At 37.3% G+C, this 15901-nt stretch overlaps 1 protein-coding gene across 2 annotated transcripts in view; it reads right to left on the bottom strand.

Moving 5' to 3' along the window:
• Positions 1-4903: 4903 nt before the first annotated feature.
• pbx1b (pre-B-cell leukemia homeobox 1b) overlaps positions 4904-15901 on the bottom strand; it is a 74663-nt gene continuing 63665 nt past the window's right edge. Inside the window, exons 4-9 of one of the 2 annotated variants that reach the window (XM_052559288.1) lie at positions 15568-15758; positions 13395-13530; positions 11085-11244; positions 9911-10023; positions 8389-8478; positions 4904-6465 (exon numbers count right to left, since the gene is read on the bottom strand). In XM_052559288.1, coding sequence (XP_052415248.1) covers positions 6373-6465; positions 8389-8478; positions 9911-10023; positions 11085-11244; positions 13395-13530; positions 15568-15758 — 783 coding nt within the window. In that variant the 3' untranslated portion in view covers positions 4904-6372. The remainder of the gene's footprint in view (positions 6466-8388; positions 8479-9910; positions 10024-11084; positions 11245-13394; positions 13531-15567; positions 15759-15901) is intronic. The other variant, XM_052559289.1, reaches the window with a different exon arrangement.

Genomic DNA, 15901 nt, shown 5'->3' on the forward strand with positions numbered 1-15901 from the left:
ATAATGATTTCTGAAGATCACGTGACACTGAAGACTGGAGGAATGATGCTGAAAATACTGCTGCACATCACATAAATATATTGCTTTTTAAACATTAGAATAATTAAATGTCTTTTCTGTATTTTGGAATTAAATTCAGCTTTGGTCAGCAGAAGAGACTTGTTTTAAAAACAAAACATATTACTGGCCCCAAACGTTTGAGTAGTGGTAGTGTATTTCATAATGAATAATTGAATTTTCTTATTTCTTAATACGCTTGTCTATTTATTTATAATTTTCCATTAACATTACAAGTTTAAATGTTGATTTGGAAGCTTATCTTTCACAATTTCAATGTTCCTTATTGAGGAGATGAATGTTAAGATTACTTACAATACTGCACTCTTTTGTTTCATTCTAGATTTCCTGCTTTGTTTTTCAGTTCACATGAATGTCCTGGTGATTGCAGATGAACATTAAACTACTGGTCATAGCCTCAATTATAACAAATTACCATGGTTTTCTTTTTATCGTGATAACCCTGCACACACTCCTCAGCCGTGACTCCTTCAGTCCTCACACACCTTCAGTTTCACCTCACACCGCGCGGGTGTTTAATGCTAAATCTGCAAGTGAAAATGAAAGCGATTTGGGGCCTTTTTGAGCCAATTAGCACATCAGGAGCATCGGCGGGTGATACATGAACCTTCTCGGAGGATTCCTAAATGTAATTACATTTTATGCACATATATTAGGTATACAATTTCAGTTCCCTTTTGTGTTCTGTGGGTGTTAATGAATACATGGGAGGAAATAACTGCTGAAAATGAACAGATTCAACTGTCACGTCACCAATTCAGACAGTATCTGCAAATATTTACCATTAAACATGGAAGCGCTGCAATAGTAAATGTCAAAATACAGCCGTTTAGAGTTTGTATTGATCAAGATGTATTGATCTTGAAACTGTGTTCATGTTTTGATCAGTTCGAGTGCTCAAATGACCTTCCGTGGATTCATGTAAGGTATAAGCTGTTGAGTGCAACTCAGATCTGGATTTAAACCCCAGTTTAATAAATGTTTGTTTTAATGAGCCAATCAAAATCATGCCAGTGGATGTACAGCAGGAGTTAGAAGCAATTATCATGCATTTAATATACAGTGATTTAACTGAATGGAGAGCAGGTCCCAAAGCTCTGCTCTCTTTTGAATGCAGTAAACATGTACTTAGCAGAACGCCTCCGCATTTCATTCCTTAATGCACTTAAACCCAGTGGCAAATAAGCAGACGATTCTTGGACATTTTGCTTTATATTGCACACACCCATACTGAAAACGCAACTTTTGAAGCAGTTATGTGTATTGAAAAATGTATACTTGTATTAAGTAACTACAAAGAATGTTTGTGGTGTGAGAATGTGTTCAGTTTAAATTGTACAACTAAATGTCTAATAAAACTACACTGCAATGGCAGTGGCACAGAAGTGCTTCTGAAGTGGATTTAGCCGTCTTTAGACTAATTGATGCTGTTGGCATAAATGCATTATATAATACTGATACTAACGGCTGAGGTGGATCAGAGCAGGCTTTTCTGTGCCATTGCTTCTCCGTCTGTTTTAATTTGATTAATGTAATTCACAATGCATCATGGGATTGTAGTTCTTTGCCTCACTAAAGCCATTAAATACATACTCTTATCCCTTTGTTTTTATGTTCAGATAAAAGTTGTTTTGATTTCTCATTGGAGTTGGTTGACTCGGTTCATGGCTTTATTAACAAATAATTTTTAAAATCCATTTGGAAAAAAAAAATGATTAGAAAAAAAAAGACTGTCTTATGAAATAGTTTGACCATCTATCAGTTGACCAGGAGATTATCAGACTCTCTTTTCTGATTAAAATTGGGCCAATCTACTTTTTGCGAATCCACAATTCTTGCAGTTGCAAGTTTATCATGCAATTCTGATTTTTTTTTAAAAAAAGGAAAAATTAAAAGTCTGAATTGTGAGATGAATAGTCACAATTACCTTTTTTATCGTGTACACAGTGGCAGAAACAAGTTTCTCTAGTTTATCGTTCTTGTTGTCTTTGAAAGATTCTATCATCTATGATTTAATCATGAAGTTCACAGATTTCCGAGTGTGATTCTTGCTGTCATTGTGCAGGGCATTTCCCAGCGTTCAGCCGGCAGGGTGATGTTTTACTGACAGAGGAGCTGAATGTGACAGCGGCCTCCTGCCTTGAGTCTCAGACAGACAGCAGTTCTTCTGAAAACTCATGAGATCTACACACTCCCACATCACTGAGCTGAGACAGAAATAACAACAAACACTGACCCCTGTGACCCCGAGAACACACACTTCAATAACTGATCAAGCAAATCAACTTAACCTGACCCTACAAAGCAGCGGAATGTGTCAGAAAACGGTAAAAGTGCGAATCAAACAGTCTTTTTGTTCTACCAAACGCACTTTTAATCCTTCAAAACAGTGATAATTGTTTGACAAGAAAGACAGAATAGACACAGGTCTGGATGAGCAGGACTCTGACAGTCTGCTGTTTGGAATCTTATCTCTTTCAAAGAGATAAGTTTGCGGTTTGTCTCGAGGCGCTGTTTTCAAAGATGCGCGAGCGCGCGTCTGATTCATTAACACGAGCCGCTTCAGGCGATCTCACAAAGCTGCGCTGTTTAACTTCAACACCCACATCGACAAAAGTTCATCTCGTCAGCGCTGGCAGCGTTTCCGCGATTGTCGACGCGTTCTGCGCTTTGATCCGCACGGAACGCGCAAGCGAATAGCGCGAGGCTCTTTTGGGGAAAGTTGGTGATCAGACGCGCCTGACTGTCGCAAACGGGACACACTGTCTACGTCCTCCTGAATTAAGCCGAAAATCAACACCGACATCCAACCTGATCTCTATTCTCTCTCCCCTCTGTGACAACGCAACGCGAGCCATTGGGGAGGAACTTTTCGCTCCTGCTTTGAGTTCGATGGCAGTCACGCGCAGCACACGAGCCTCACCCGGCGTGTCAGTGCGATAAAGCCCTGGAGCGTCCTCCCTCCGGACACGCTCCGTGATACCCACGCAGCTTTCATTCAGCCCTGCAGACCCGAGAGCTGTTCCCATCCCATCCGCCCCTGCGGCGAGCTCGCGAGGATGAGGATGATGCGTGCGTGTGCACTGTCCTGGCATTGATACGCTTCATCACACGTGCATTATGCAGAACGCGCAAACACGCGCACACATGTTGTTTTTACAGGACGAGCGCATCACAAAAGCCTCATTCTGTTTATTCTGTCTCATGCTCCATTTACAGCAGATGGATGTCATTACAAAACTTTTTTTTTGTTGTTGTTGGGTGCAATGCATTTCTGGAATTTTTATGTTATTTTAAATGAAAAAGTGAATTTTTGAGTCTCATTATGATTTTATGTGTTTTTTCGTCTGCATACAGTAGGCTATATGGGTCAGTCTGGGTTGGTTGGTCTTTGTTCCTGCCCTTATAATAATGATTTGATCTTTTTGACATCATGTTATTGTTTTGTTTTTAACCAGTGTTTCATTGTGAATGCATTTGTATAATTCCAGTGTAATTAAACACTTTTAGAATGAAAACAAAAAACAAGAGTAATGATATGAGAGTTTGAAAATGTTTATTTTATTTATGTTTCTCTGAAAATTTGAGTGTGAAAATTCAGAAGAAACCCTTTCAGATATTATAAATAAATAAATATATATATATATATATATATGTGTGTGTGTGTGTGTGTGCGTGTGTTGAATCACAAGATAACATCTGATGTAACAGATGAAATAGAGTGCTGATCATATTTTAGTGTTTATTTTAGTGTTACATTAGCCTAAAGGTCATTAAAAGATCTATAAAATTATGTTTAAAGCCACCTTTTTCTGATTTATTGAATGTAGGCCTACTAATTATATTTTTTGTAGATTTAATGTTGTGTACCTGTTTTCTTCTGTGGTTTGTGCTGGTGTTTTGAAGCTCAGTCTGATTCACTCAAAGGTTCTTGCTCTGGATCAGTTTCAGAATAAGGACCCGCTCGTGGCGAGTGAAAAATGGACTACAGAGATATTCTAAATGGTGGCCATCAATAAGCGTGCTGCGCTTTGCTTTGCATTCATCTTCCCCCCTTAATTTGTTTTCCAGACACCAGTCCCTCGGCTGCTGACCTTTGAGAGAGACGCTCCTGAAGCAGCAGATAGAGCCGAGAGCGTGTGTGTTTATGAAGTGCAGCCCGGAAACAGCACATTTAACCACCAGAGCCCTGCATCTCACACAGACACGCTGCTGGAGTCATGTTCCTGAAGCTCATTCTCACAAAAAAACCCTGCCATTTGGTCCTTGAAAATTTCAGATTTTGGAATTTTATCATTCTATATGAAAAGTTTATTCAGATTAGTGGTCAGCATTTTTAGCTATACGTGTTTACAATGGAGCACAATGTGCATAAACTGCACATTGAAAGCATGATGATGTTTATTATTATTATTATTATTATTTAATAAAAGCAAAATATAGACAAATAGATCTTTTTGTTTTAGGCTTTATAGCCAAGATCCATGACAATGAATTGGACATGCAAATCTAAAAGAAATCTCATTGGTGCTTTTTCATTTCTAAAAATATATGTCCAACTGTTGCCAAGGCCATATTTTCTCATTTAGTTAAACTTGACATACTAAAATAACTAAAACTGAAATAAAAGTTACTAAAAAGTATTATATACATATATCATTTATTATATATTATTATACATACATTTTGAAAACTGAAAATATAACACAAAATATTCGAAATTCAATTCAAAATATTAATATTAATACAAACTACAATATCTCATTCACACAAAAATAACACACTAACTGAATATGAATGACACCAGACACCAGAGAGAAACATATTGCAACAAAAGAAACTATTTATTTGGAATATGCATTACCAGTACAAATGAAGAGACCAGAAAACCTACACCTTGTTAGTTTTTCTTCACAAAAACGAGTTGGAATCAAAAAGACAATAGTTTGTTCCGTTGTATTCCTTTTATACACACGCAGAGATCTTAAAAGTTCAAACTGGACAAGAGAACGTCTCGGCGCTTGATATAAAAAAAGAAGAAACATTCAAAAACACTGCAGACATGCAATAAAGTAAACATCTGATGTTTTACAAACCGCTGTATATGCAAAAACTAAAAGCATCATTAGATGAGGCTCTCGGGAATACACTGCTGCTGAGGAGGGGTCTGCAAACCAGGAAAGACTATGACCCGCACTATCTCTTCATGTCTCTCTCATTCTCAATCAGCTGAGCAGAAAGCCTGTAAAGACTTAATCGATTTAAATGTGGATGCCGTTGTCATGAAAAGAGCAAAAGAAGAGTAAAGGTGCACATCTACCTATAGAAGCTAGCACGCATTCACATTATGCTTGCGAGAAATAAAACATGTGGCCGTTCGTATATGAAATCAGAAATGAGAATCAGCTATTCACAACAGGAGGGCATCAAAAATATATCCAAACTGATTTCTGCATTTGTGTGCCATCGTGAGCTTTTCCTTTCTTCTTGAGAAACACGAGTGGATTTTTGGTTTCAGGTGTGTATCCACGTGAGAGACGCTTCCCAGATTTGACACAGTTTACAGCATGAAGGATGTGATGTGAACAGAAGAGCGGACACACCTGTGGTTTTTGGTATCAAGGAAGATGGGATTCGTAACCGGAAAAGAAAGCGATTTCACATTTGGGATCGGTTCACTTCTGATTGCCTTTTATTGCATTCTGATGTGCAATGATGATGATGATGATATATATATATATAATGTATATATAAAGGGATTTGTGTGTCTGTACATAAACATCAGACAGAAATGCATCAAGATTACATGAATAAACTGAAGCGTGATGCATGTGAATCTTATTTAAAAATATGCTAAATAATGATACCGTTGTGCTAATAACCTTCAGAAATGAATATTTTGATATCTAGATAGCTCTAAACTGCACTACAGCTTAAGCAGGGAAATTATGATTTTCCCTCATGTACACGAACCAAATATTTCGAGATTCAAAGCAAAGGTTTATTAGACGAACAGAAACCTAGTTCAGCTCCGACGCAGTGCAAACTGCTTTTTCAAGCACAAGTCTATTATAAAGTAAAACGAGCTCCTAAAGTGATGTATAAAAGTACTTTGGCACTATGGTAAAATTGCAAAAATGTTTGAAACATAACGTGAGGATGAAGGCAGGGTGGACGTACAGTACAGAGCCATGTGTCTAGTCTAAACGTCCTGTTGTCTCGGTCTGGATGTTTGAGAGGTAGCATGAAGACGTGTGATGGTGCGCGGATGGAGACAGTCCGTGTGTGTGAGGATCAGTTGGAGGTGTCGGAGTGAACGCTTCCGGGTCCTTCTGTGGGGGAGGTGACGGAGGACGGGGTGGTGGGGTCCTGCCAGCCACCGTTCGCCTGATGGAGAGACCACACACACACACACACACACACACCATGAGTCAACAATCAGGCACATTTTGTGTCATGTAAAAATTGCAATATCAGAGAAAAATGGCCTATAGATCAATATTTCATAGTCAAACCCATTGCTGTCAGTGTGTAGAATGTGTCATTTTTATAAAATGAATAAAATTAAATCATTCATCTTTTAACTGGAAATGGAAAAATAGAAGAGTGATGTGCTACATCTCTTAGGTCAAAATGAACCAGTGATCGGATATTTTTATGACATTTTGCTTTTTTAAATAAAGCAGGATGTTTTACCAGGGTTATTAAAGTAGACCAAAACTAAAACTGTAAAAAAAAAAAAAAAAAAAAAAATATATATATATATATTATATTTACATACAGCGGCCCCCAAACAACTGTATCTGAACACTTCAGTCACAGTTAAAAATGCATGAATGTCATTGCATTAGAAAATAAAATATCAAAGCAACTGTCATTCATTTTAAAGAAAGACACTTTACAAGCAAAATGAACTGCGCCACTTTCTAATCAGTAAGAAAGAAAAGTAAGAAAGTTGCATTAATTTCATCAAAATAAATTAACATCCAGTAAAATTGCAAAACATAAATACAATTTAAAATAACTATTTTCTATGTCAATATATTTTAAAATGTAATTTATTCCTGAGATCAAGTCTAAATTTGAATCATCATTCCTCCAGTCTTCAGTGTCACATGATCTTCAGAAATTGCTGCTCAAGAAACATTTCTGATTATTATCAATGTTAAGAGGTTGCGGATTAATATTTTTGTGGAAACTGTAAAACAGTTATTTTTTTCTGAATCCTTTAAAAAAACAGAAAGTTAAGAAAACAGACTGCAACAAAAACTTTTGCAACATTAAAAATGTCTTAACTGTCACTTTTGATCATCATCTGAATAAAAACATTCATAAAAAAAAATTGCCGCCCCTTATATTTTGAACATAAATATAATATATTGTATTTTATTATATGTTTCTAAACTCGACTATAGGAACTGTGTATATTATGCAATTTATTGTGATTCAAAACTAATGCAATGATGTATTCAGTGATGCTTTGTACTGTATTAAATGCGTTTTGAAAGCTGTTCTGTGTGTATGTACATCACAGTCAAGCCCACAATTCTCCACAAATACAGTAGGATGGGATTTGCATACTTCCGTGCTTTTCCCATGAATATTTTTGATCTCATTAACATACGGCAGAACGGAAGCGGGACAGAGAAGCTGACCCCCCCTCTCTCTCTCTCTCTCTCTCCCTCTCTCTCTCCCTCTCTCTCTCTCGTTCCCGTCTCGGCTCGCTGTCAAGGCCATTAGCTCGACAGGAACCTGATCTGAGCAATGTGCTTGGATTGCTGTCCCAAGTCCACACTCGGCTCCCCGTGTGTCTGTCGTATTGATTTTCCTCTTTACCACGCGGCTTGTCGCTGTGAATTTTCTCGGCGTGCCTAGTTGCCAGCAGCGCCCCTCCCTCCCCGAACACACAGGATGTCCTCCTACGAGTGTTTTACCATAGGCGCGCGGCTGTATTTTTAGAGCCGAGTGTTTTTGTGTGCCGTCCTTGGGGGGATAATCAGAGTCGGGTGACTTTGGGGCACGGCGAGGGGCCATACATTTGCAGCCGGTGTCACCTGTTCCCTTCAGCGGGGCGCGTGGCTGCAGGTGCCGGCCGATCTGATTGGATGTGATGGGTTCAGACAGACGAGGGCCGCTCTCGTGTCCACGTCTCGCTGGGCAGCACGCCGCCCGTGGCGCTCGCGACACACAGGCAATCAACTAAGTGACCAGGATTCCCAGACAAGTCGCACTAAGTGGCATTCTGAGCCCTATGGCTTTGAAATAATTGGTAGAGGACAAAACAAGAGGAAGTGTTTTTTCTCGCCTTACATTGATGCCCTGCGGACTGTACATCTGGTTTGCTGCGAGGCCGTCACTGTATCCTCCTGTCTGGCTGATAACATGGCGAAGGGTATCCACCTGAAACAACACAGAAACAACACGGCAAGGTCAGAGCACGCGAGACGCGAACAAAGCAAAGTCAGACGAAACGACAAAGAAGAAGGCAAGGTCAAAGAAAACAAACACAAAGACAGACGACACAGACACATGATGACAAGCAAACACTAAAACACATTACAAAGACTCTGTTCTAAAGCCTAGTGAGCTGCCTACCTAGACAGCATTCTCCATATGCTGCCTTATAAGATTCATTATTTGGGGTAGTAGCATTGTGGACATTAGAACGCATTAAAACAAAAATGATCCAAAACTGAAGACAAAACCAGAGAAATGTTGAATAAAAATATAGTCAACTGTTCAAGAGTTTGCGGCCAGTAAGATTTGGTCACCAGCTTTTGTTCACCAAGCATTTACTTGCTCAAAAATACAGTAACAATTGCACAATTGTGAAATATTATTACAATGCTAATTACAATTTTAAATGCTGATTTGCTGCTCCAGAAACATTTCTGATTATCAATGCTGAAAACAGTTGAGCTGCCGAATAGTTTTGTGGAAACTGATACATTTTATTTTTCAGAATTCTTTGATGAGCAGGAAGCTTAAAAGAACTGCATTTATTTGAAACATAAATGTCATTTTTGTTAAATTTTATGCATCCTCACTGAATAAAAGTATTCTTTCTGATAAATGAATAAAATCTTACTGATCTTAAACTTTCGAGCAGTAATGTATATGTCATGCAATACTGAAAAGCAAACGGATTTTGCACAATTGATATGCGTATGTTTATGCTTAATTGTGTCATTAGCAGCTCTACTGAAGTCATTACTTGAAATGCAGTCAATTAATGGTTAACTGATTTTTTTTTTTTTTTTTTTTTTTTTTTGCTGATGGCGAGATCTTAGAGAGAAGGGTGGCCAATATAAAGCTGACAGTATAATATCACATTATTTAATTTTAAAGATGCATAACAACTGCTGAAATTAAAATATATGTATTTTACATATATTATGTAATAATATATTATACATTTGTACTTGATAAAAAAATAAATTTGTTAAATAAACATGAATTTAATCTGTGCTGTCATAATAAAAGTCCTGCTTCCAATACATTAGCCAAACAGACAAACATTTTTGGCCTATGCCAATAATGAACAAATCCCAAATATCGGCCGATATATTGACTGACGACTACTGTGTATGTACAGCATTTCAAATCAGGTTCAAATTTAGTCAGCTTCCTATGAAGGCAGCAGACAGAGAGGCAGTTCACAAACTTTAGAAACAGAGACAATGAACGATATCTTAAAGAAAATCTTTTTTTAAAGGTTTTTTAACACACACACACACACACACACACACACACACTAGAAATGTTCATCATGTTGCTACACCACTGTGAGATTGTGTGGTGAGGTTTCTGTAGTGATTTCGAGACACTATACCTGTGACTGCACATTGGCTCCCACCTGAGAGCCCTGGTACGAGTCCCCGTTCAGAGACTGAACACTCATAAACAAATCGCCAGAGTTTGACATGTTAAAAGAGCCAGCAGAACCTGAGAGGTGCACACACACGACAGAGAGAGACAGAACAAGCCAGAGAAATCAGTCGGAGGAATTCAAGAGAGCAGAAATGCAGAGTTATAGTTAGAGAAGCTCTTCTCATAAAGAAGACAAAGATCAAGAATCCATGCTAAGCAGGAGAGATCCAGCTAAAGCTAGAGAAAGCTGACACAACAGATCAAAACTCAGATATGTGGTTTGAGCTTATAATAATAATAACAGAAGTTTGTTTTGAGCTAAACGGAGATATAAATCAAAAAACAACCAGTGAGAGAAAATGCCATTTTTTATTTGATTCAAACAAAAACATGTTTGTGAGAAAGACATGTAAAATCTTTGATTGATATTGAGTCAACATTCACATTTGCATATGATTTTATTAATATACCATAGTTTGACATTTTCACACATCTGCTTTTAATGAGAAAAAAAATTTTTTGTTTGATTGTAAAAAAATTACACTACCTTTCAAAATTTTGGGGTCAGTAAAATTTCATTTTAAAATGATGTTTTTATTTAGCATATTAAATGTATCAAAAGTTACAGGAAACACATTTATAATATTACTAAATGTGTCGATTAAAAAGGAAGAAGAAGAAGAAAAAAAAGCTGTTCTGTTCTGAACTTTAAGAAATCGTAAATTAATGTTCAATGGTTTCCACAAAAACATTGTGCAGCACAACTGTGTTCAACATTGATAATAATCAGAAATGTTTCCTGAGCTGCATATTAGAATGATTTCTGAATGATGCTGGAAATACAGCTTTGATCATATGAATAAATTACACTTTACAACACATTATAATAGAAAACAGATTGTAATAATTTAAATTGTAATAATATTTCACTTTATTTTTGATCAAATAAATGCAGCCTTGGTCGGCAGAAGAGACTTCTTTCCAAAGTATTACAAATCTTACCGACCCCAAACGTTTGAACTGTAGTATGTAGTACAGCTCCACGTACAGTAAAGTCTTCTCACATACAGTGTGACCCCACAGCAAAGGCTCTACAGCTGCATGAAGTCCTGAGTGTGTGGTGTGTACGCTCTCACCTGCTGAGTTCGGAGTGGACGGGGAGTTGGCCTGACTGCCGTGTGCCGACACACTCGCCGCGTTCACAGCCGTTCTGGCCGCGTACATGTTGGCTTCTTCCTGGAATTTCCCGATGTTCTTCTTATATCGGATCCGTTTGTTTCCGAACCAGTTGGACACCTGCCCACAGAAACATTGTCAAGACGTGTGTTTTCCAACACTCTGTTCTATTGAACCTAATGCATACAAATCATGATGGACAATTCAAAATAATCAGGTTCTTAGATGAACCATGACACACTAGTCACACATTACATCATGAAACAATCATGCGTAGTTCACAAATATCGACATTATAGCGTTCAAAAGTTTGGGGTTTGGGATGTGTTTTAAATGGAGTCTCTTGTACTCACCAGAGCTGCATTTATTTGATCAAAACTACAGGATTATTGTGAAATATTATAATGATTTGAAATAACTGTTTTGTGTGTGTGAATATGCATTAAAATATAATTGATTGCTGTGATCACAGCTGTATTTTTAGCATCATTCCTCCAGCCTTCAGTGTCACATGATCTTCAGAAATCATTCTAATATGCAGCTAAAAAAACATTTCTGATTATTATCAATGCTGAAAAAAGTGTTCGCTGCAGAATATTTTTCTGGAAACCGTGTTGCATAATATTTTTTCAGGATTCTTCATTAGGAAGGTTTTCACGGTCACTTTAGATCAGTTCATTAGATCTATTTATTAATTTTTCAAAACCATGACACGGACCCCAAACTTTGAACACAATGCACTGAATATCATAGTACTATTTTTAATTATTTAACATTTTTCTCCTTCTTGATTCATTATTTAATCTAAGAATAAAAAAAAGTTAACCAAAAATAGTTATTTCCCTGTGAAAATTTCCAGTAGAAGGACTGAAATAGTATCCCTGTGCTTCAACAAATATTTTTCATCAATAAATAAATAAATAAACAAACACACATGAACAATGGCCAGCAGGAAACTGTTGTTCTGTACAGCAACACTATCAGTGTAAAAAAATATATTTTTCTCAGTTATAAATAAAACAGATTATTGTACGGAAAATACGATTTCAGTTTTCTACTTGAAAACATCACATTTAATCCAATGTGTTATTTGCTCTTTCTTTATAATTATTTGTGAAATGTACGAGCAATTTTTGAGTGAAACTTTTTTTTTCAGTGTAGAACAATGAAAATGCACCAGTTCCACATTTAATGTGCATCCTGATTAAAAATAAAATAAAAAAAGATTCCAAACGTCTAAAAACTCACTTGCAATTCATTTGATGCAAATTGCATGCCAAAACCGATTACACACCAAGATAAAAGAAAATCTTCTTTGTGCAATAATAAAATGCTTAGTGCATTTACAAATCACAAACATGAGGACTGAAAAAGTGTGCAAGAGTCCCAATTTTTGATTTTCAAATAGCAAATTTTGACCACAGAGCATATGACCAGCTGAAACTAAATTCAACAGTAGCTGGTAGATGTCACAACAGTGAAGGATGCTATCAACAGGACTTGTAATGTTCACAAGGACAGAGGTCTAATCATGATGGACACACACACACACACACACACACACACACACACACACACTGAAATAAATGATCACTTGCACACTGGCAGCTATGATCACAGTATACACTGACAGCAATCACTCAACACACACTAACGCCCATTATGGCTAATACAGCAGCGGATGAGGCTCTGCACTAATGATAAACACCATTACCATGAAAAGCTAATCAATCCTGCGGCTAAGCTTCCCGTTCCCGCGAGAGGCTAAAGGTGTTTCTATATTACAAAGAGCGCGGCAGTCATCACTCATCCCACAAGTCTGACTCTAAACCAGGCCTAAATGCATCATACAATCATTTCAGCTAAATTTATTAAATAGTTTAGAATGCATTATGCATTTAGCGCAGCAGATGAAAAATGCTAAGAGGCATGCGGTGCCATGCTGCAAATGATTTTGTTTTCGAGTTGCATGAGCTTGAACTCACGTGAGAATAACTGATATATTTTACACGCAAAACAGGTGGAAACATACATTTGATGTGTCTTGATATCTAGCAAGTTGCCAACCTGGACAACACTTTTGGAAAACGTGCAATTGTAACTATGCTATTTTTAGTAATTGCATGGTACATAAATATGGTAAACATGCAACTGAATATTAGAGAACCACGGTATTACTATCATTGAACTATGACAGAGCAATAATGGGTGCAATATTTGGACAAGGAAATTTCAGAACGAGAACGAACGGATGGTTTTCAGTGTCGTACCTGCGAAACGGTGATCGAACACTTCTTGGCCAGCTCTTCTTTGGCCTCCTCGCTGGGATACGGGTTACTGAGATGGGAGTAGAAATATTCATTCAGGATCTCTGTGGCCTGTTTGTTGAAGTTTCGTCTTTTCCTCCTGTGCAGACACAAACACATCAGATTTGGACATCTTGCCACAACTTGTGCTGTTTAGTTTTGCTGCGTATACTTCATGCATCATATCACACATTCTGGTAAATACAGAGAAAGGAACTGCTGGTGACTCGTTACTTTAAGAGAATTAGAGACACAAACCACACAAAAAAAGCATGAAAAAGAATGCAAGAAAAAGCATGTCAAATCAGTATTTTTTTTTTCTCTCTCTCTCTGCTGGTTGCTGCCCCATATACACAATTCTCACTTACTGTACTTGCACTCTCATTTGCCTATTGTTGTTCTGTCTGCTCTCTTTGTCAATTGCCTTTATTGTTGTTTGTTTATTGTAACGTGTCCTTGAGCTCTGGAAAGGCGCTATATAAATAAAACTTATTATTATTATTATTATTACCTAAATTATTCAACCCTGTTACCAAAGTTACTGTATGAAAAATTATCAAACAAATATTTGTTCTTTATTTTATGGGAAATAAACAATAATTTGATCAATGAAGATACAGAAAAACACTAACCCTCTACTGAGTAACAGAATGATTTAAACTGAATATGCAACCCTGTTACCTCTCTACTTATTTTATTTAACTGCACTGAGAATTTTTCTACATTAGATAAATTAGTAAAATTGAAAAGTTGAATAAGTCGTAAAACCTAGCTTCAAAAGTAGGTCAAAGTTACTATGAAAAGTATCGAAAAAGCTACTATTCAACCCTGTTACTAAAGTCACTGTAAGAAATATTCTGGGAAATCTACTGTTGTAATCTAATCTAAATCTAATCCATTGGAAATAAACAATAATTTGTATTAACACTAACCCTCTACTGAGTAACAGAATGATTTAAACTAAATATGCAACCCTGTTACCTCTTTATTTTAATGTATTCTATTGGATTTCATTTAATTTCAAATTCATATGGTTTTATTTTTCATTACATTTTATTTACTTCTACTTTAATTTTACTTTATACAGACCGATTTAAAAATCCATTTAACAACCCATTTAATTTTATATAGATATTTTATTATTTAAAATATTTTAATTTGACTTTATAGTGAGTGATAGATTGATTTGAACTGTAAATGCAACCCTGTTACCTGCTTATTTTTATTTATTTTATTTCAGTTAATTTTATCAGTTTTTTTCAAACCCATTTTATTTTGTTTTATTGTTTTATTTTATTGCTTTATATTATTGTATTTAAATAATTTACTTCATTCTTTATTTTGAAGTTGAATGGAAAAAAACAACTACATATTAATCCCAAATTGATAACGTGAAACGGAACAAATCAGGTCATGTAACATTTAGTATGGCCTCCTTACACTATTTTCAAAGATTAAGGCCAGATTTTTCAGCCTCCTTCATGTTAACATCCAAAGTCAAATTCAGCAGGCAGACGCTTCATGCTTGAAAAGAAAAATAAAGCAGACCCCACACACACACACAAAAAGAAGAGCTTTAAAACGACTGTAAATTGAGCTTTGGGTGCCAATGATTTCAACCTCCTCTCTGCATCACTCATCTGTGGGTTAAGAGCTCATCTCAGGGCTGTTACATATGCAGCAATGAAGGGCCGGAACAGAGGGTGAGCCGATTTCCTCCCCAAAACCCCTCTTCACTAAATGCAAATGAGCACAGCACGGTCTCAGCCGGAGAGAGGATTAATCAGAGGAACTGAGCATGCTCCAAAGAGTGCTGCGAGGAAACATGAAGCTCATTTAAATGTTATGCCTCCGACTCCAGGCTTCCGGCGTGATTTATCCGCACAGAATGTATGCAAATCCCAGGCACGTTTCAAAGAGAACAAGCGATTACATCGAGAAAGGGACGGCTCGACACCGCAAAGCATGTGTGGGTTTGGATGCGGCCCTAAAGTGCAAGAACGGGGTCTCCACTCCCTCGTGGAGGGAAACGGGAAAACGCACATGTGCAAATAAAGAGTTACAGGCTTAGAGCAGAGCTTGAAGAATGAGAGCGCAGGGTTTGATTACGAGTGGAGTTTCACCCAAAAGCACGGACCTGGCGTCGAGGAAGCGGGAGCGCAGGATCATGACGGCCTCGCAGGTGCTCTGCTTGAGCTGCATCTGGATGGAGCTGAACTTGCGGTGGATGATGCCGACCATGCGCTCGATCTCTTTGGGTGAGATGGGCCGTGTGCGAGACTGCTCTCTCAGCAGGTTCATCACATGGGTCGTGAACTCGTTACACGCCTGAGAGAGGGAAACACAGATCATAACATTTACATTTAGTCATTCTGCAGACACATTTATACAAAGTGACTTACATTTGGGGAACACACAAAACAATTCTTCTTAAAGAGGCAAACAGACGGGAAGTTTTAGGCATTGTTCAA

Source organism: Carassius gibelio, chromosome B6, assembly GCF_023724105.1.
Source record: "Carassius gibelio isolate Cgi1373 ecotype wild population from Czech Republic chromosome B6, carGib1.2-hapl.c, whole genome shotgun sequence".
NCBI classification, from domain to species: Eukaryota; Metazoa; Chordata; class Actinopteri; order Cypriniformes; family Cyprinidae; genus Carassius; species Carassius gibelio.